General features: G+C 43.0%; 1 protein-coding gene across 1 annotated transcript; it reads right to left on the reverse strand.

The window, feature by feature from the left end:
* Window positions 1–1,809: 1,809 nt before the first annotated feature.
* On the reverse strand, window positions 1,810–20,814 carry LOC114458901 (NACHT, LRR and PYD domains-containing protein 4-like; the record flags this gene model as incomplete). The annotated part of the gene is made up of 6 exons (XM_028441285.1): window positions 20,643–20,814; window positions 4,634–4,688; window positions 4,281–4,488; window positions 2,275–4,081; window positions 2,024–2,197; window positions 1,810–1,936 (listed from the first exon to the last, which is right to left on the reverse strand). Coding segments are annotated over exons 1-6 (2,418 nt in total), but the record flags the coding sequence as incomplete, so codon positions are not given.
* Window positions 20,815–22,288: the final 1,474 nt, after the last annotated feature.

A 22,288-nucleotide genomic window follows, 5' to 3' on the forward strand; every position in this document is an offset into this window, starting at 1 on the left:
TAGGTGGCGAGAGAGGGGCATTTTGGCTATTAAAGACCTCTATATTGACGGTTATTTAGCATCCTTTGAACAACTTAGAACAAAACACGACATACCAAATTCCCACCTTTTTCGCTTTCTACAGCTGCGTCACTTCCTTAGAACTAGCAACCCCCTGTGTGAGGTTGCTCCTCAACATTCAGCTTTAGATAGTGTATTAGCTGTAAAATCTTATACCAAAGGGGCTATATCTACATACTACAAGGTTCTGCTAGGTGTGAGTAGTCCTTCATCTTACCTTTTCAGGGACCAATGGCAAGAGGAATTAGGTATTGAAATTACAGAGGAAAGGTGGCAGGACTGCATCAAGAATATTTATAACAGCTCAATTAATGCAAGGCACGTTCTTATTCAGTTTAGGGTTGTACATAGACTGCATCTCTCTCCTTCTAAGCTGAACAAAATTTATAGTAACGTATCAGACTTATGTGCTAAATGTTCAAGTGATCGAGGGACATTGTCACATGTTTTTTTTGCAGTGTCAAAAACTTCAGGTGTTTTGGGACTCTGTATTTGATTTTCTGAAAAACTCTTTGGGCAGAAATGTCCCGTGTAACTCCCTCACGGCGCTGTTTGGTGTTACAGAACATGACTGGGTTTGCAATAGGAATGAAAAGCATGTAATTTCATTGTGCACTCTGCTAGCTAGAAAGGTTCTCTTGCTTTGCTGGAAATCAGACAAACCTCCAGCTTTTGATATGTGGGTAAAAGAACTTGGGAAGGTGCTCCATCTGGAAAAAATTAGATACCATTTAATTAACAAAGAAATTTTATTTTTAAAAATATGGCAACCAGCTATTTCCCTGTTGGATAGACTTAATTGAAATACTCATCTGTATTATAATCTGTCTTAAGTTTATTTGTACGTGTTACCACCTTTTTTTTTTTCTGTTTTCTGTTGTATGTATGTTGTTAAAATGATAAATGCAATAAAAATATATATATAAAAAAAAAAAACGGTGACTAAAAACTAAAAACTAAAAACTGTTTTAAGTCCGTCACCAATGACGCGCTATGAGTGTGGGCTCGTGGACGTGAGGGGTGGAGAACGAGTAGGGACAGAGAGAGACATGATTGGTTCATAAAAAAACGAACAATCTTTTTTCATTGGTCAAAGTTTTTACAGGTTTACAGCTGCTACACATGATGGATTTTCTTTGTTCCTTTTTCAGAGCTCATAAGATTAGTTTCTGTCAGAACATTAAAAAAATTTCAACCAAAAACTTAAAAAGTGTATCTGGAAAAAAAATCCCCTACCCTACCTTTAATTGATTGATTATTTGAAACATTGGGAATAATTTATACAATTGCAATGTTTTAATTTTAGTGGTTAGTAACATTTAGAGCTAGAAATGCAATAATTTATTTCAGGCTTCAGCCAGTAATTTACATTTTGGTTCATCCCTAATTTTTTGACTTGATAACTTGTGTCAGAGCAATAATTAAAATATAATTTCATAAGATATATTTATATTTTTGTATGAACACAATCCTCACTGATTGGTTCCACCTCCTCTGATCTTCTCTCTCATTCCTTCATCAGCTCCTCATAGTTCTCCATCAGCCTCTCCTCACTCCTCACTACCTTCTTATCTCTGTCCTTCATCCCTCTAACCTGTCCCAGTCCTCCTCCTTTAGTGTCCCACCTCTCACACCTTCATCACATTCCTCTGATACAGCTCTTTGTCACACATGTGATGGGGATTGATGTGAACATGTGATGAGCTGCTGTGATGTGTCTCACCTCAGAGTGTTCAGTTTCTGAGAGAGCAGCTTCACTGCTGAGTCTCCTGGATGGTTGTAGCTCAGGTCCAGCTCTCTCACACTGGATGAGTTGGAGCTCAAAGCTGCTGCCAGAGAAGCCCCGCCCACCTCTGTGATGACACAACCTGACAGACTGGATTCAGAAAAACATCCACAACTCAGGAAACAAGTGAGGAGACGAGGAACAGGACAATATTGATGGAACATGTGATCCACTGACCTGAGATAGTCCAGTTTACAGTGAGGACTCTTCAGTCCTTCACACAGCAGCTTCACTCCTGAATCCTGCAGATCATTGTTACTCAGGTCCAGATGTTTCACACTGGAGGACTGAGAGCTGAGGACTGAGGACAGAGCTGCACAGCTTCTTTCTGAGAGACCACAGGAACTCAACCTGATGAAGAATCAGAGAAACCTTACAGATGTTTGTCTGTGACAGAATTAAAGACATGTTCTTCTAAAGTCACATACTTAACTTTCTTGGAGGCTTTAATCACTGGGAGCAGCTTCAGAAAAGCTTCCTCTGAAGGAGAGAAACTCTTCAGGTCAAAGACATTCAGATGTTCTTGTGATGACAGTAAGATGAAGACCAGAGCTGACCACTGAGCAGGAGACAGTTTCTCTGTGGAGAGATTTCCTGATCTCATGGACTGTTGGATCTCCTTCAGCAGAGAGCGATCATTCACTTCATTCAGACAGTGGAACAGGTTGATGCTTCTCTCTGTGGACAAACTCTCACTCAGCTTCTTCTTGATGTATTTAACTGTTTTCTGATTGTTCTGTGAGTCACTTCCTGTTTGTGTCAGCAGGCCTTGTAGGAGCCTCTGATTGGTCGGCAGTGAAAGACCCAGCAGGAAGCGGAGGAACAAGTCCAAGTGTCCGTTTGGACTCTGTAAGGCCTCGTCCACAGCACTCTGGTGGAGAAGGTTCAGAGTTGGTTTTTGAAATGTATAAATCTTGAAGCTCTTCTTCTTCTGTGGTTTATGTTCCAGCAGGTTTACTTTAGAGCTGATGAAGGTCTGATGGACATGAAGAGCAGCCAGAAACTCCTGAAGGCTCAGGTGGATGAAGGTGAACACCTTGTCCTGGTAAAGACTGCTCTCCTCTCTGAAGACCTGTGTGAACACTCCTGAGCATACTGAGGCTGCTCTGAGGTCCATGCCACACTCTGTCAGGTCACTCTCATAGAAGATCAGCTTTCCTTTCTGCAGCTGCTCAAAAGCCAGTTTTCCCAGAGACTCCATCATCTCCCTGCTCTGTGGACTCCAGTGTGGATCTGTGGCAGTTCCTCCATCAAACTTCACTGTCTTGACTTTGTTCTGAAGAACCACATAGTGGCTGTAGATCTGAGTCAGAGTCCTGGGCAGCTCTCTCTCCTCTCTGCTCTTCAACATGTCCTCCAGAACTGTAGCAGTGATCCAGCAGAAGAGCGGGATGTGGCACACGATGTGGAGGCTACGACACCTCCTAATGTGGGACATTATCCTTCTGACCTGCTCCTCATCTGTGGACCTCCTCCTGAAGTACTCCTCCTTCTGAGGGTCAGTGAACCCTCTGACCTCTGTCACCATGTTCACACACTCAGGAGGAATCTGATTGGCTGCTGCAGGCCGTGTGGTTATCCAGAGGTGGGCTGATGGAAGCAGTTCTCCTCTGATGAGGTTTACCAGCAGAACCTCCACTGAGGTGGACTCTGATACATCAGTCAGGGTCTGAGTGCTGAGGAAGTCCAGAGGGAGCCGACACTCATCCAGACCATCCAAGATGAACAAAACCAGGAAGTCCTGGAAGCTGCAGATTTCTGCTTCTTTGCTTCCAGAGAAGAAGTGATCAACAAGTCCCACCAAGCTGAAGCTCCTCCCCCTCAGCACGTTCAGCTCTCTGAAGGTCAGTGGGAATGTGTAGTGGACCTCCTGCTGGGCTTTATCTTCAGCCCAGTCCACAGTGAACTTGTGTGTTAAGAGTGTTTTCCCAATGCCAGCCACGCCCTTTGTCATCACTGTCCTGATTGGTTGAGGTCTTCCAGGAGGGGCTTTAAAGAGCTCTTCTAGTGTGATGGCTCTTTCTGCTGTGTCTGATCTCCTGGATGCTGTTTCTATCTGTATGACCTCGTGTTCCTGGTTGACCTCTCCACCCCCTCCCTCTGTGATGTAGAGCTCTGTGTAGATCTCCTTCAGGAGGGTTGGACTTCCTGCTTTAGCCACGCCCTCAGACACACACTGGAACTTCTTCTTCAGCTTGGACTTCAGCTCACGTTTGTATTGAGCAGCCTTTGTTCCTGAATGAAAACAAACTTAATGTTAGAGTGGAGAAGTCAGAGCAGGTTTGAATATTGGAGATCAAAGTGTGTGATGTTCTCAGTCTGGATGGTTCCTCAGATTAAATGTGACTGATTGAATCATGCTTTGAAAAAGAAAAGCCAGCTTTGTGTCCTTCATGTGATGTTCCTCACAGTGAAGATGTTCACATGCTCTTACTGCTCTGCAGACGCTCAGCCAGCTCCTCCTGCTTCATCTTCTTCAGGAAATACAGTGTGATGTTCAGAAAGGCCTCCCTGCTCCTCCTCTGCTCCTCATCTTCACCCTCCATCTTACTCTCTGAGCACTCTGGATCATCTCCATCCACAATCTTCTGCATGTGTTTGAGTTCAGCCTTAACAAAGCTGATGATGTTGTCCTCCAGCAGCTGGAACACAAACACATTAAAGGTGATGAGTGAAGTCCTGCTCCGTGTGTGTGTGTGTGTGTGTGTGTGTGTGTGTGTGTGTGTGTGTGTACAGTGGTTTGATCACAGGCTGACACAGGTTTAGTGTCTTTGTAGACGTACACACCATAAAGATGGAGTCAGGCTCAGCTCCAGAGGAACTATCCACACCCTCCAAACGGCTGTGGAGAAGACAGACACTCAGACATGCTGAGGAGCAGCTGGAGGAAAGCACAGGAAGCTCTGCTAACATCATGTGAACATCAGTAACAGTGGGTGATGTCCTGCAGAGCCACAGTGCAGTGAGTGTGGAGCAGCCTTTGGAGCTCAGCTCACGTGTGGAACATCTCAGCATGTTTCCACTGAACAGGAGAACAAGTCTGTTGGACTGAGGCTTTATTTGTCTTCAATCCTTCATAAATCTGAAGATCACATGCTGTCTAAGACTCACCTACACACTGGAGACCATTCCTACAAAGCCTTTTCTCTTTCACCTTCCACTGTTTGCTGAAATTTACATCAACACCACTTCAAATAACAAACATAGTCCATCAAAATTGATTTTTTTTTTTATTCGGGGCGCTTACCACTCTCAATGGGCCACTTTTCATTCTGGCTTTTAACACACCACACTAAATAGGGCAAACATTTAAAACACAATATATATACAAAAATAATAAGTAATTATGAAAACACCATACACATACAAAACTAATTAACTAGGGCTCCTGCGGTGAGGGTGGTCCAGGTAAACCAATTTCTTCTAAAGCTGGCGGTCCCGTACCAGCAGATCTGCATCCTCCACAACAAGTCTGTGTTGTCTGAGATCACCTGTTACGATGTTGACCCATCGTGTGCGGGTCTTGCCTCCTGGTTGTCTCCAATCTGCTGCCCTTGGGTCAAACTGTAGAATAGCTTTCGTCAGATGGTCAGGAGGTAGGTGAAGGACATGGCCAAACCACCATGTGTGTCACTGTGCAGCCAAGCAAGATGCCCCAGGCTGACATGTGTGGGCTCTTAGCCCTTCATTGGAATAAAAATAAATAAATACTTGAAATTGTTTAAACTGTGGACCCTGAATCTATAATCTATGAAAGTTTAACTTTTTTAATAAAATTATGGAAATTAAACAACTTTTCCATGATATTCAATTTTTTATAAAGGGTCTGTATAAGAGGGTGTGCACACTTTCTCTCAGTTTTTATTTTTATTTTTACTTCATCTCCCTGAAACGTTTCAGTTTGTTTTTCAATTGCATTGTGCAGGTTATAGGTCACATTAAAGGTGGAAAATACTGTGAAATTATTTATTTTTATTGTCCCTCCTCTGCTTACTCCCCATAATCGTTTTGAAGCCCTCTATAGAGACAAACTCAGTCCAATTGAGCAACTGAAACAACCACCAGGAAAACGTCTCCACCACTGCTGGGACTGAATTCCCATCAGTCCAAATCCTCCGTAGCCCGTCTAAAACTTCTCAGAGCAGCAGTACAGAGACACTCTGGTTCCACGTACAGCCCTACAGACATCGACAAACACCGCTCTACTCCACCTGCTGCAGAGCTGCTTCTACGCAGAAAGACCCCAATGACGGAGAGTCCCCATCAGCCATCAGTGACCCTCTCACCATCAGAGTAACAGGTTCACACACATTCCTAGTCACTCATTATTGGTGATTCAATAACTAGGAACATCAGATTATTTAATGCCATCACACACTGTATTCCAGGTGCTACAGTTCACACTATCTGAGACAAACTGAACCAAATGTTACCCACGCTGCCACCAACTGTTACTAAAATAGTGTTACATGTAGAAACAAACAACGTTTTAACCTGATCAGACCAAATTATGAAGTGGATCAGATCTGAGGAGTATAAAAGCTCCGCCTCCTGGTGCACAGCACTATTGTGTGCTCTTCACTGTCATCATGGATATGAATTCATGATATTTATTTAATCAATCAATCAATCAATCAATCAATCAATCAAATTTTATTTTTTAAAAAGAAGCTCCTTTCATACAGCAAGTGTAAAATCATAAACTGTTCCTACTGTAAAGACGCTCTGCCAGTTTTCTCCATTGTAGTGATTGACGCTGCTAGCTCCACCCCTTTCATGTGAATCCAGGCTGAAAACAATTGGCTATAATTAGCGTGTTGTAATCGACCTTCGTAGGACAGCTTCTCGCTGACAGGGAATGTTTGGTTAGTTGAAGCTAACAGAGATTAATCCAGGATATAATAATCTAGATTAATAGTATTGGGCCGTGGGGGGGTTGCCTGGGGCTCCCTGGCCCCCGCTCTTTCTGCTGGCCTGGCTGCATCTGCGGGCCTGGGGCAGTTCCTGGGTTTGCGGTAGCGGTTTTTTCACATATACTAGTATACGATGCACTGGCACGTGTAACCCATGTGAACTAGAGGCCAACTTCCTGCCATGGTTTTATTGTGACGAGCCCGCCCTACACCTTTAAAGTCCCTGGCTCCTCCCCCTTCACTCTTGTTTGCTCCACTGAATGCTGTGATGGCTGCTCTCACTGTGGCATCTGCATGGTCGGCTTACTGATGGAAAATCACCACTGAAACACAACCTTCATAAGAAATACCTGGATGAACATCTTCTCCTAGAAACTAGATATCTCTCCACTCACCGGTGAGTCGTTTCACATTGTATTTCAATGTGTTTTATTAAGTATTTGGCGGATTTGTGGTGTACCAGACTCCATTGAAATTCCTGCAAATTTAAGCCACCACTAGCTGCGGAACACACAGGGTCAGTCTGACCATTTGCACTTTTATTTAAGTAATCCTTTTATTTTCTAATTTATAATCAAAGCCGAATTGTTAAATAAATAGTATTATAGTAAAATAATACTTCGCTTTTTGTAGTTTTGATTGATTTTGACCATTTCTGTTACTTTTTGAAAGAAATGCGCATTCGGCTATGTGGTCTTGAATAGGCTTTGACCTACTGAATGAGATGATTTATTTGAAGAATCTATTTAAAACATGCATGTTTAATTTATGATATGACTTAGCTTTACAGCTAATGATGTTGATTTAAAAGTGCACTTTATTCCTTTTGATCTCTGAAAATATAGAATGAAGCTTCAATTTGATTTACCTTGATATGGATTTTTCTGCTATGATTTATAGCATTTATTTATAACTGTTTATTTATTTAACAATGACAAATTGTTTAAATGTGCTAAGGTGAATGTATCTTCTGTTTTAAAATATACTTAAGTTAATTCCTGTTTGACTGATTGTTGTTGACCTTGTTTTATAGGTCAGGTTTTTATGTTAGTCCTGGATCACCTTCCACTCTCGACCACTAGATGGCGAGCCACCACCCAACCACCGCTGCAATCGCGGTAGGAATATTTGATCTTTTTGTTTCCTCGGACACTCGGACCTAATACTTGGAATATACCCTGGGGACCTTTTCTGTTTTGTATTTTTTCCCCCAATGCGAAAGAACTTTGCGAAACCCTTCGCTTTCCAACTTGGCGAAATCAAACAACTGAACTGAACTCACCAAAGGAAATGAACCTTGAACTGAACTTTGACTACAAGTTTTGAAAGAAGAAAATATTGTCTTTGTTTTGTAATTGTATTTTGGTTGTTTGTTTATTGCCTATACCTGATTATTAATAACAACTAAATAATATATATCAATATAAATTGACTCCAAATATCTTTAATATATATAATATCTTTAATATACATATACTAAAACGAAATCCTTGTTTCTGTGTCCAATTATTCACACACCTTGGCTCTACAGCCGAACCTATTTCTGTTGACCTTTTCCGTAGTCAGTTCCTGAGCCCTAGTGTGTTGTTGATTTGTGACATTTGGCGAGCCAGCCAGGAGCCTTGCTGTGTGAATAATTGTTTTGGTCCAAAAATTTTGGGAAAAAAAAAAAAAAGTTTTAAAATTTTTTTTTGAAAAAAAAAAAAAAAAAAAAAAAAAAAAAAAGTCCTTATTACCGGTGTTTCTAATACTAGTGCTGATGAAGAAATTCTAGATTGGTTGCGAGAGTACGGGGCTCTCAAAACAGTTTTGCCCGTTAATGATCCAACTAGCACTTTTCATAAAAACCTGATTGCTGAGTTTGAAACCGCAAGTTCATTCTCTGACATAAAACCGTTTCTACCTCATAAGTACACTTCCCGCTCAGCTGCTGACCGCATGTACCGCGTCACTGCCCTTGCTAATGAGTACGCCGCCACAGTGGGACGCAGCCAACCCACCCCCGATTACATAAGAAATTTCAAAGAAATGGCCGACCGCAGCGGTACACGTTTTGAAGACCTACTCAAAACAGTTATGGATCAGATCCAACAATATTTAGTATTAAGTGGAGCAAACAATGATCAAAATGAAGAAGTAAATGATGAAGATGATAGTGAAGAAGAAGAAGTAAAGGTGAACATTAAAACAACACAGCCCGTGTCTGAAACACATATGTCAGTGCCTGCACTTCAGCCCTCCCAAATACCCGTTCAACTGGGCCCACGGACTCGACAAAGTCATCCAACTGGACCCATGGGGACTGGCTTCTCACCAAAATTTTCCGTCTCCCAACACGATTTAAATCCTCCGGAAGTACAGAGGCTCGTTGTTGAACATGTTGTCCGAAATACTGACCTGAGTGTTCCTGCTTCGCTTCGTCTCCGCTCGTTTTCTGGCCGCATTCCAAAGCCAAGTAATGAAGCCGATTATGAGTCGTGGCGAACACAAATAGATTTGCTACTTGCTGACCCAAACCTGTCTGCTCTACACGTCACCAGACGAATCATTGAAAGCCTGCTGGCACCTGCTGCCGACCTGGTCAAAGGATTGGGCCCTGACACTCTGCCTGCTGTCTTGTTATGCGTATTGGATTCAGCTTTCGGAACGGTGCAGGATGGTGAAGAGTTGTACGCCCAATACCTGAGCATCTTGCAGAATCCAGGAGAGCGGCCATCAGCCTACCTTCAGCGGCTTCAGTTAACGCTCAACACGGTTGTCAGAAGAGGAGGCATTTCGGCTGCTGAAACCGACAGACATTTACTGAAGCAGTTTGTGCGTGGATGCTGGGACAACACAGTAATAACAAAGTTGCAGCTGGAGCAGCGCAAAGAAAACCCACCTCCTTTCTCAGAACTCCTGCTGTTGTTGCGAACAGAAGAAGACAGACAACAGGCCAAAGAATCATTAATGAAAAAGCACATCAGTTCCAGTTCTTCAAAGCAAAAAGCCAACATCCAGTCGCAAAGCACCTGTTCCTGCGGCCATTCGTCTAGTTCCAGTGACGAGCTTAAAGAACTGAAAAAGCAAATGAAACAGCTCCAGTGCCAAATGTCTGCCTTCCTGTCTGCACAGAAAAGTCCAGCACAGCCCAAACCAGCAGCACGTCAATCCAGCCGCCCTTCGCTTCAGTCCGCAGTCAAACCAAAGCCATGGTACTGCTTCAACTGTGGTGAAGATGGCCATATCTCCTCCTCCTGCACAAATGCCTCCAATCAAAGTCTGGTCGAGCAAAAGAAGAAACTGCTTCGCCAAAAACAGCAAACCTGGACCAGTAAGAATCCTCAGTTAAACTAAAAGCAGCTTCTGTGATGGGACACTCAGGAGCTGCCACCACCGTCAGTCCCAAGAACCCACACAGTTTGCCAGCCCTGCCAAGAGGACTTGTGGGAACAAAGAGCACTGCGCAAGTCCAAATAAAAGGGAACCACTTCAGCTGTCTACTCGATACTGGCTCCCAGGTCACCACAGTGCCCCACTCTTTTTACAATACCTACCTTGCTGATCACGAAATAAAGCTCTTGAACGACCTGCTTGAAATAGAAGGTGCCAATGGACAATCCGTACCTTACCTGGGGTACATTGAACTAAACATTACATTCCCACCTGATTTTCTCGGCTCTAACATCACAGTAGACACCCTGGCTCTTGTTGTCCCCGACCTGAAACAGTCCCAACCGCTGATACTAGTTGGTACAAACACCCTTGACTCTGCCTACAAAGAACACTGTGACACTCACCCTGATCAGTTATTTTTGCCTGCTGCCTCTGGTTATCAAGCTGTCATTAAGATACTCCAGCAACGGCACAAATTTAACTTGGATGACCAGTGGGCCCCCCTGCAGCTCGACTACCCGTTCACCATCTCTGCTGGCCAAACCACTGTCCTCGAGGGATTTCTGGCCACACGATTGCTGCAAGGTGAAAAGGCTATTGTAATTGAGCACCCTACTTCCTGTCCCTTGCCTGGTGGACTCCTTGTAAAGTCATGTCTTGCTGACCTGCCTGAACGCCAGCCATGCCATTTGCCAGTCATTGTGACCAATGAGTCTGACCACGCCATTACCATCCCGGCACGGACAGTCATTGCGGAGGTATGTGCTTTCCAGAGCATCTGCTCTAAAGAACAACACGTCCATCCGGTCCGGTCTGCAGACACTTCAACGGCGCTCGAATATGACTTTGGAGACTCACCACTTCCACCTCACTGGAAACTGCGCATCATTGAGCAGCTCAACAGTATCCCTGAGGTCTTCGCAAAGCATGACCTTGATTTCGGCCGGACGGACAGAGTGAAACACCAAATTAAACTGTCTGATCCAAGGCCATTCAAACAGAGGCCCAGGCCAATCCACCCTCAGGATATCAATGCTGTAAGGAAGCACCTGCAGGAGCTGTTGGAGTCAGGAGTGATCCGTGAGTCTGAGTCGCCGTTTGCATCACCGATTGTAGTTGTGCGCAAGAAAAATGGGAGTGTGCGCCTGTGCATCGATTATAGGAAACTCAATCTGCAGACTATAAAGGATGCTTACCCACTTCCCAAGCTTGAGGAAACCTTTTCTGCACTTTCAGGGTCCAAGTGGTTCTCAGTCCTTGATTTAAAATCTGGCTACTACCAGATTGAGATGGATGAGGCAGACAAAGCAAAGACAGCATTCGTTTGTCCATTGGGATTTTACGAATTCAACAGGATGCCACAGGGAGTGACCAACGCTCCAAGTACATTCCAACGGCTGATGGAGAGATGTATGGGGGAGCTACACCTGAAGGAGGTCCTTGTTTTTATTGACGACCTAATTGTTTTTGCACCTACTCTCGAGGAGCATGAGGTGCGTCTTATGAAAGTCTTGAATCGCCTGAGAGAATTCGGATTGAAATTGTCCGTCGAGAAATGTACATTTTGCCAAACGTCAGTGAAATATCTTGGCCACATTGTTTCACAAGATGGCATAAAGACTGATCCAGACAAGATAAAGACACTCACTTCATGGCCAGTCCCCCAGAACTTGAAAGAGTTAAGGTCATTCCTCGGGTTCGCTGGGTATTATCGGAGGTTTGTGCACGGATATTCCACCATAGTAAAACCACTTCATGATCTCACTGCTGGTTATCCTCCATCTCAAAAGAAGTTCAGGTCAAAGATCAAGCCTGAGGCCTACCTGAACCCCAAAGAGCCCTTTGGAGGACGCTGGTCACCCAAGTGTCAAGCTGCTTTTGAGACCATCATCACTGAACTTACCTCTGCTCCTGTCCTGGCGTTCGCAGATCCTGTGAAGCCCTACACGCTCCACACCGACGCAAGTTCCACCGGTCTTGGGGCCATACTCTATCAAGAGCAAGATGGAGTGAACCAAGTCGTTTCTTACGCCAGCCGAGGTCTCTCCAGGAGTGAAGCCAAGTACCCTGCCCACAAATTAGAGTTCTTAGCTCTCAAATGGGCAGTCTGTGAAAAATTTTATGATTACCTGTATGGTGCACAGTTTACAGTTGTCACGGACAGCAACCCGCTAACTTACCTGCTGACATCTGCAAAACTTGACGCCACCAGCTATAGATGGCTGTCTGCTTTGTCCACGTTCAACTTTAAGATCGTCTACCGAGCTGGCAAGCAGAACGCAGACGCTGATGGTTTGTCCCGCCGACCGCATGGTGGGCTGTCTGACGACCCTGCATCCAGGAAAGAATATGAACGGATCCTGAAGTTTACCCAGCATCATCTTGAACCAGCCCACATCTCTCTCGACCAGCAGATTGTCAGAGCCGTCTCAGAACGCCATCTGCTGCACAGTCAAGACCCGGATGATGTTCACCATGCCCTGATATTGTCAACCTCAGTCCATGCCGACAGTGTTCCAGATAGTTATGTGGATGACACTCAGTTTGCCTCTTCTGTGCTCCCTCAACTCTCAGCTGCTGAACTTGTCTACAAGCAGCGTGCCGACCCCATAATCCAGCACGTCATCGCACAGCTCGAGCGTGGGGAGTCGCCACCGCCACTGCTGAGAGAACAGCTTCCAGACCTGCCTCTGTTATTGAGAGAAGTAAATAAATTGGAGCTCCGTAACAACCTTCTCGTCAGGAAGAGACAGGTGGGAAGCGAGCACATTTACCAACTTGTGTTGCCAGAAGAGTACCGGGCTGAGGTGCTTCGCCAACTCCACAATCAGATGGGACACATGGGAATTGAAAGGACGCTGGACCTTGTTCGTTCCCGCTTCTACTGGCCTCGAATGTCCGTTGATGTGGTCAATAAAATCCGGACCTGTGAGAGATGTGTTCGGAGGAAGACTTTACCTGATCATGCAGCACCTCTCGTCAATATCAGGACATCCCGTCCTCTCGAGCTGGTGTGCATGGATTACCTCTCTGTGGAGCCAGATGGGAGAATCAAGGATATTCTCGTTATGACAGATCATTTTACAAAGTATGCCATTGCTGTGCCAACCCCCAACCAAAAAGCCACAACCGTTGCCAAGTGTCTCTGGGACAACTTCCTCGTACACTACGGCATTCCGGAAAGACTTCACAGTGACCAGGGCACTGACTTTGAGTCCAAGATCATCAAGGAACTCTGTGAAATGGTTGGCATACACAAAGTAAGAACTACGCCCTATCACCCGAGAGGCAACCCCGTGGAGCGGTTCAACAGAACACTACTCGACATGTTGGGAACTTTGTCAAACCAAGAAAAGCGCCATTGGAAAGAGTTTGTGAAACCACTCGTGCACGCCTACAACTGCACAAAGAATGACGCTACAGGATTTTCCCCATATGAACTCATGTTCGGCCGTCAACCCAGACTTCCAGTGGACCTAGCGTTTGGACTGCCACTGAATGGTGAAAATCTTAACTCCCATTCCCAATATGTCCAAAAGTTAAAATCTCACCTGGAAGAGGGTTACAAGCTGGCCGTTGAGAACTCCCAAAAACTAATGAATCGGAATAAACTCCGCTTTGACCTTCAAGTCACGCCATCTGAGCTGAGGCCTGGTGACAGAGTCCTAGTTAGGAATGTGCGCTTGAGAGGCAAGCATAAACTGGCTGATAAATGGGAGCCCGACGTGTACATTGTGGTCAAGAAAGCCGGCACTCTTCCCGTGTACACCATAAAACCGGAGGGCAAAGACAAGCCATTGAGAACGCTGCACAGAGACCTCCTCCTTCCTTGCGGGTACCTACCTTCTCAAGAAAAGCACTTGCCTGTGAAAGACACACCTGCAAAGAAAGGAAAATCTCTTACCTTACCTCCTCCAGATCCTGCTGAAGAGGAAGCAGATGATGATGATTCTGTCTCAGTTGTGCAAGTTCCCGCCAGCCTTGAACCTCTAAGATTTACGACAGTCATTGACCTGCCCACTGCCCTTCCGCCTGCTACTCACCTCAACCCCTCACCACAAGGCTTCACCACTCAGAATGATGGAAATCTTAGAGAGCCTGAGGATGAAGGGTCCCCCTCAGTTGAAGAGGAAATATTAGCTGTGGAAACAGTGGGAACCGGCCTTGACCCTGAACTTAATGACATTGAACCTGTACAATCAGAACCTGCTGAAGCCTCTAGTGTGGAAGGAAGTCCTCCTCAACCAGAATCTCCAGAGCCTTCCAGCAGTCAACTGGAACCAGACTCACCATTGGAATCAGAACCAACAAGTCCTGTGCAACCTGTACGTCGATCAGGCCGCTCAAGAATCCCGTCAGAGCGACTCCAGTATTCACAGCTCGGCCACCCAGTATTGAAAAGCATCCAAAGCCTGTTTAATGGCCTGAGCTCAGTCTTTACTTTCGCTCTTCAAGAGGATGAGGGCGATGAGGTTCCTGTCAACCCCAGACATTCAGCTATTCGCTGCCAGCCTGGTCCATGTCCGAGGACGTACATTGGGATAGGGGGGGAAAGTGTAACCCATGTGAACTAGAGGCCAACTTCCTGCCATGGTTTTATTGTGACGAGCCCGCCCTACACCTTTAAAGTCCCTGGCTCCTCCCCCTTCACTCTTGTTTGCTCCACTGAATGCTGTGATGGCTGCTCTCACTGTGGCATCTGCATGGTCGGCTTACTGATGGAAAATCACCACTGAAACACAACCTTCATAAGAAATACCTGGATGAACATCTTCTCCTAGAAACTAGATATCTCTCCACTCACCGGTGAGTCGTTTCACATTGTATTTCAATGTGTTTTATTAAGTATTTGGCGGATTTGTGGTGTACCAGACTCCATTGAAATTCCTGCAAATTTAAGCCACCACTAGCTGCGGAACACACAGGGTCAGTCTGACCATTTGCACTTTTATTTAAGTAATCCTTTTATTTTCTAATTTATAATCAAAGCCGAATTGTTAAATAAATAGTATTATAGTAAAATAATACTTCGCTTTTTGTAGTTTTGATTGATTTTGACCATTTCTGTTACTTTTTGAAAGAAATGCGCATTCGGCTATGTGGTCTTGAATAGGCTTTGACCTACTGAATGAGATGATTTATTTGAAGAATCTATTTAAAACATGCATGTTTAATTTATGATATGACTTAGCTTTACAGCTAATGATGTTGATTTAAAAGTGCACTTTATTCCTTTTGATCTCTGAAAATATAGAATGAAGCTTCAATTTGATTTACCTTGATATGGATTTTTCTGCTATGATTTATAGCATTTATTTATAACTGTTTATTTATTTAACAATGACAAATTGTTTAAATGTGCTAAGGTGAATGTATCTTCTGTTTTAAAATATACTTAAGTTAATTCCTGTTTGACTGATTGTTGTTGACCTTGTTTTATAGGTCAGGTTTTTATGTTAGTCCTGGATCACCTTCCACTCTCGACCACTAGATGGCGAGCCACCACCCAACCACCGCTGCATCGCGGTAGGAATATTTGATCTTTTTGTTTCCTCGGACACTCGGACCTAATACTTGGAATATACCCTGGGGACCTTTTCTGTTTTGTATTTTTTCCCCCAATGCGAAAGAACTTTGCGAAACCCTTCGCTTTCCAACTTGGCGAAATCAAACAAACTGAACTGAACTCACCAAAGGAAATGAACCTTGAACTGAACTTTGACTACAAGTTTTGAAAGAAGAAAATATTGTCTTTGTTTTGTAATTGTATTTTGGTTGTTTGTTTATTGCCTATACCTGATTATTAATAACAACTAAATAATATATATCAATATAAATTGACTCCAAATATCTTTAATATATATAATATCTTTAATATACATATACTAAAACGAAATCCTTGTTTCTGTGTCCAATTATTCACACACCTTGGCTCTACAGCCGAACCTATTTCTGTTGACCTTTTCCGTAGTCAGTTCCTGAGCCCTAGTGTGTTGTTGATTTGTTACACACGCCTTGGGATGTGGGATAAAACTCATACTGGGCTTAACTTTAGACACGTTAATCCCAAATACCTGCTTTAGGTACTACCATTCACTCATTCCCCCTGTCCACAGCCACCACCATTATAGCTAAGCTTCACACTTGTCACTATACTGGCTTGATTACACAACATAATAAGCACAATATATTCTACAACTTCACATCTCACCCTCACTGTAAAACAATCTATTCTTCCCCACCCTTTCTATTTCCTACCTTGAGTATCTCCTCCCTGCTCCTTTTCCCCTCCCCTTCCCCCTCCCCCTCCACTTAGGCGTAACACTGCTCTCCCTTTTTATATCCTCCCTCCAATAAAAGATTTCTTACCCTTCCTTAGGGAGGGCTGGTGATGGTCACAATTAAGCAATAAAATAAATCAATGTATTTTATTGCAATAACAAAACATGCATTGCGTGTGTGGTGAACATTCATGACTCTAACAATGAATCATAGTAATTGATGTTGGTGACCCCTCCCCTCCCCCACCCCCAATAAATTCATTTACTCATTTCTTGTACTTTTTTGTAACATCTAACTAAAAAGCAAAGGACGTCTGTGTGTGTGTGGATGTGTGTGGAGCAAAAATCTCCCCGACGCGGTGCGAGTTGGACCTGAAACTCGGTCGAGTTGGACCTGAAACTCAGTCGACTTGTTCCAAATACCCCGAGTGTGTGTATCTGTTATTTTGGAGTAATTTGGTCATTTCCAAATGTTTATTTTAATTTTATTTCACTTCTGGACAGCCCCGAAATGAAACCTATTCAGCTTTTGACCTCAGGGTGTGAGGGGGCGCTAGAGCATCATCTATATCTATTTCACTGCACAGCTCACTTCCGGTGCGTGCACAAGCTCCCGTGGACTTCTCTTTTCTCTTTTGAGGAAAAATACTTTTTTACTGTTCTTCATTTGGTGATGACTTTTCGAAAATTTTATTTTCATGTTAGTTTGACCGTTCACTATTTAGACCGGACAGACCTCACCCTGAAGTTATTGACGGCAATGGCTGCTGTGTTGAAAGCTGCACATTTCTCAGCAGCGCGCGTGTGAGAGAGAACCAACGGAGGAGATTTGTGTCCAAGGTAGAGAGTCACACACACACACACACACACACACACACACACACACACACACACACACCGATCAGGTGTGCTTCACTATCGATCACCGTCTGTGTGTTTGGTGAAAAATACACCAAACGAAAAAAATATAAAAATGACTTAAAATAAAAAACAACACATTTATCATGCGCATGTCTCATAGAATTAAACCAGGGAAATTGCACACTATTTTACTTTGCACCTGCAAATATACCCCTTTATAATGTTACAGAGTATGTTGTTATTATTATGCCCATAATTGACAACTCTTCTTAAGCTCCCACTATATGAATACATACTTCCGACGGGCACTGTACTCGACTTCAAAAAAACATACATTTACAGAAAAATACAACAAAAATATGACAATGGCTCAAAATACACAAAACTAAATATTTATACAAAAAATGCACAAAAGTACTCCTAAATCACACTACAATAGCAACAAAAACAGTAATTATACAAAAATACACGACTCCAAAAAAACATACATTACAAAAAAAAATTAAAATAAAAAACAGCAAACATTTATGCACAAAAAGACAACAGAAAGATACACAAATACACATGACTCCAAAAAACATACGTTACAGAAAAATACACGATACAAAAAAATATAAAAGTGATGGTCATGCACATGTCCCATAGAATTAAACCAGGAAAATTGCACCCACATTTTGCACCCGCATGAATACATACTTCCGACGGGCACTGTACTAGTATATAATACAGGGATTAAAGTGAAAAAAAAATGATTTGACTGAAAAGAAATTGGCAAGCCCAACCCACATGGTATGCATTATATAGTGATTTAACAGTAGCCCACTACATCCAAAGTGCTTTTCCGACTCAAGCGGCTGCCACATAGGCACCTGCACACACCTATAAAACAGAATGACAATCATCAACAATCATCATAGTTGTATCGTACTAATTGAAATTGGTCTCAAAAAGGCCCTTAAGAATATGGTCAAACCATTTAGGTTTCAATAATTTCAAGAAAGGTTTTACCTAGCTTATTTAAGAAATACTTGTCCACATAGGATTCCAGTGCACATTTTATTTAAACCTCACAAAAACAGACTACAGTAAACATTTTATTTTGGACCCCAAACAGCTGCAAACATGGCAAAACTTCAGAAGTCACTTTTTCTTTTTAGCCACAAAGCCAAATGTCTCAAGCATGGCTACACCTGACCCTCGTTTTTTTTGGCTTGACTTTCTATTGGAAGTAGAGGCAGTGGAAGGCCCAGGGGCCCTGGAGGAGGCCTGAACTGGGCACCAATGCCATGTGTAGACAGGTACGACGCGTGTGTATTTGACATCGACAATCTAGAAAGAGCACTTCGATCCTCGGCCATGGCAGTAACTAGTTTTACTAGGGGCTGGGCTAGAGTAAACGAAAGATCGTGTTCAGCTATGAAAGCACATATGCGCACTTTTTGGTTGCACACACGATCAGCCATGGAAATGGGGGCCTCGGCTGTTACTGTAACGGCACCAGGCAGAGAGGAGTTATGTTTCAGCGCTCGAACAGCAGCCTTGTGCTTAGCATCTGCAGCATGCCGTGCTAACACTTTCTTGCCATTGCCGCCATACGGGATTTTTTTATGACAAATAACGCACATACACACACCTGACAATGTCATCTTTTTTCACCATGTGCGAAACAGCTTTCCATCATCCCCCGCTTCGTCTAACCAAGCCCATCTCCATTTGTTTTTGATCTTCCCGTCAATTTGACCAGTGTCAGTACCCTCTTCAGCAAACAACGACTCCATGCTGTCATTAGGCTCAGTCAAGTTACCTGGGAAGGTTTTACGAACTAAGCATGCTGAATCCAAACAACAAAGAGAAACGCGCCCCGCAATAATCTACCGTAAACCATAAGGTAGAATAGCGAAATGTCTACTGCTACACTGAAGATTATACATTCAACTGGTTATACTGCCGCTAGCCTAGGCTAGCTTACTGCAGAACGACAAAATGCCAACATGAAAAGCAGAAATTTTTTTAACTTACCTTATAAACTGATCATTATCCATGGCCCAACCATATCCATACATACTTGCCAACCCTCCCGATTTTCCCGGGAGACTCCCGAATTTCAGTGTACCTCCCGGGGCCACCATTCTCCCGATTTGACCCTCCTTCACTGAGCGTCGTTTCCGGCCGGACAATAATAACGATTACACCGCATAAGAAGAGGAAGAAGAGTCTTCTTCCTCTTCTTATGCGGTGTAATCGTAATAATAATATTGTTGTAATAATAATAATAATGTAACGGACTGGGTCCTATGTTTATGTTGTACTACTTGTTGTGTATTCAATGATTCACTAATGTTGAGATGTCCCATGGCTTTGAATGCACCATCGTTACGTACAGCTTTCCCTACCAATGAGTATCTTTGTTTACGGGAGTTCTAAGTGGTGATTGGCTGGGAGGCTGGGGAGAGTCGGGGGTGAGTTTGGAGGGAGTAAGACGGTACCTGCGCTCTGTTGTTTGTTGGCGTCGACTACGGCCCACAGTAGTCGGGTTTCAACGTACGTCATTAAATTAAACTACAAAACTTAAATTACGGCTGGAGGCTCGTCATTACAATAATAATTTTCCGTCTCATAATTTTAATTTGACGGAATTCCGTCACCCTGACGGAAAACTTTAATCCCTGTATAATAACAATAATAATAATAATAATATTAACTGAAAGCGTGAACAGAAACCATTATTCATTCACTCCAGGCATACTAGTGGTGGCAAGCTACATTGTAGCCACAGGTGCCCTGGGGCAGACTGACAGAAGTGTGGCTACCATTTGGTGCCTACGGCCCCTCTGACCACCACCATCATTCATACACAGTTCATACACATTCCTATGGAGTTATTCACTATAAAGTTTCACTCCTCATTTAACAGTGGCAGAGTTTTTCTTTCTTTATTTTTTAGTTTATGGGTTTTTATGTTTTTGTGGTTGTTTTTTGTGTGTGAGGGGTCTCACATGTTTGAAAATGAAAAAATTAAATATTAGTTTTACTTTACAATATCATATATCAACTCCTGCAGGTGTAGGGATGTAAAGTCACACACACACACACACACACTTTTTACACCAATGTGTGTAATATATGTTCATCACAATGAAAATATATCATCATGATCATCTTATGTTAAATCAATTGTATCAAATTAAGAAAAGTCGCTGTGTGTACGACCTCTGTCCACACGCTTCATAAATACTGATTCTTTTAGTGCACATTCTACATTTCATTGGTCTGAACGTATTTAGAACCAGTTCTATGAACGGATCAATAAATGAGGCCCCTGGACCATCAGGAAGACAACCAGCAACCTTCTTTATGTGGACTCACTGTGGGTCAGTAGATGGACCACCTTTGAAGTCAATGGCTTTAATCATGGACTGGTCACTTCTAAAGGACACACAGCTGGGTCCAGGTCCAGATGTGAGCTGCTCCCTGGTCCTTGAAAACACACACACACACACACACACACACACACACACACACACACACACACACACACACACACACACACACACACACACACACACACACACACACACACACACACACACACACACACACACACACACACACACACACACACACACACACACACACACACACACACACACACACACACACACACACACACAGTGTAACAGTGATGTACAGAGGTGTGAGTGCTGAGCTCTGACGTGGTCTCACCTCTGATCTTCAGTCTGGATCTCATGTTGTTCCTTCACCGTGTCCTGATCCATCTCCACGTCATGAGATGATGAGCTGAAGATATGAGTGTGAGACAGACAGCGCTACCTGAGTATCATGGTAAAGAGTGTAAACACACATTAGAGAAGATAAAAGATGTCAAAGCTTTGAGTTTCACAACAAATATCTGGAGCTCTGAAGTTTAACAGCACACTGACTGGATGAGAGTTAGTGCTACACACTGTGATGCTAACGCTAAATGCTACACACTGTGACGCTAACGCTAAATGCTACACACTGTGATGCTAACGCTAAATTTTTTCTCTCAATTTCAGATTCTTCGTTATTTAATTTTACATTGTTAAATGCACTGACTGTAATTCATATAAGTATCGGATCGGTATCGGCCAATAGGAAACACCAGATATTGGTATCGGAGGTGAAAAAAGCAGATTGGTGCATACAGTGTGGCACCAGTATGTGGACAAAAATGGAGGACAACGCCACCTTTGGACTTTCACCCAACGAAACACAAGGCACTCAGGCCTGTATGTTAACATGGTCCCTTTTCAAAAGTGACTTTATTACAAAAACCATTAAAAACTGCATTCATACAAAAGGGAATAAAATGAACAGAGTATAAGATGATCAGTGACAATAGTCAATCATCAACTGCCTTATTATCATGGAAACCATTCAAGATACTACACAATACACTGTGGTGTCCCTGAAGGTAAAGGACTTTTTGACTCCAAGCTGCATACTGTGAGTATAAAATGATCAGTGCTAAGGCTAACCATGAAGAAGAGGAGGTAATGCTGAGGATCCCAGGGAAAAGAAAACAACACATTCACTACTAAACAATGAAAACTAGAATATTTACATTTCCTGAATAAAATATAAGTGAGGATGCAGGTGCTGGCACTGTATTAGCTTAGCATTAGCATTAGCTTTAGCATTAGCCTAGTGTTAGCAATTGCCTCGCATTGAAAAAGTTGATAAAAGCTGAAATGTGTTGATTGTTTTATCTGAAAGTGAACAGACAGATGAACATGTTAAAGGTTGAAATCAGTTGAAGAATGGATGAACAGCTGAAGTTCACTGTTGAAGGTTTAAAATGTTTAAAATGTGGATGAAAAATGAAAAGTTAAAAAGTTAAATAGTTTTTTTTAAAAAAGTTGAAAAGTTAGACATTATTTAAAACAGCATAAATTAAATAATTTGAGCAGTTTGACACCAAACTTGTTGAAAATGCAAGAGTAGTTAAAGCAAGAGGGAATAATAATAAT

This window comes from Gouania willdenowi, unplaced genomic scaffold (genome assembly GCF_900634775.1).
Source record: "Gouania willdenowi unplaced genomic scaffold, fGouWil2.1 scaffold_208_arrow_ctg1, whole genome shotgun sequence".
NCBI lineage: Eukaryota > Metazoa > Chordata > Actinopteri > Blenniiformes > Gobiesocidae > Gouania > Gouania willdenowi.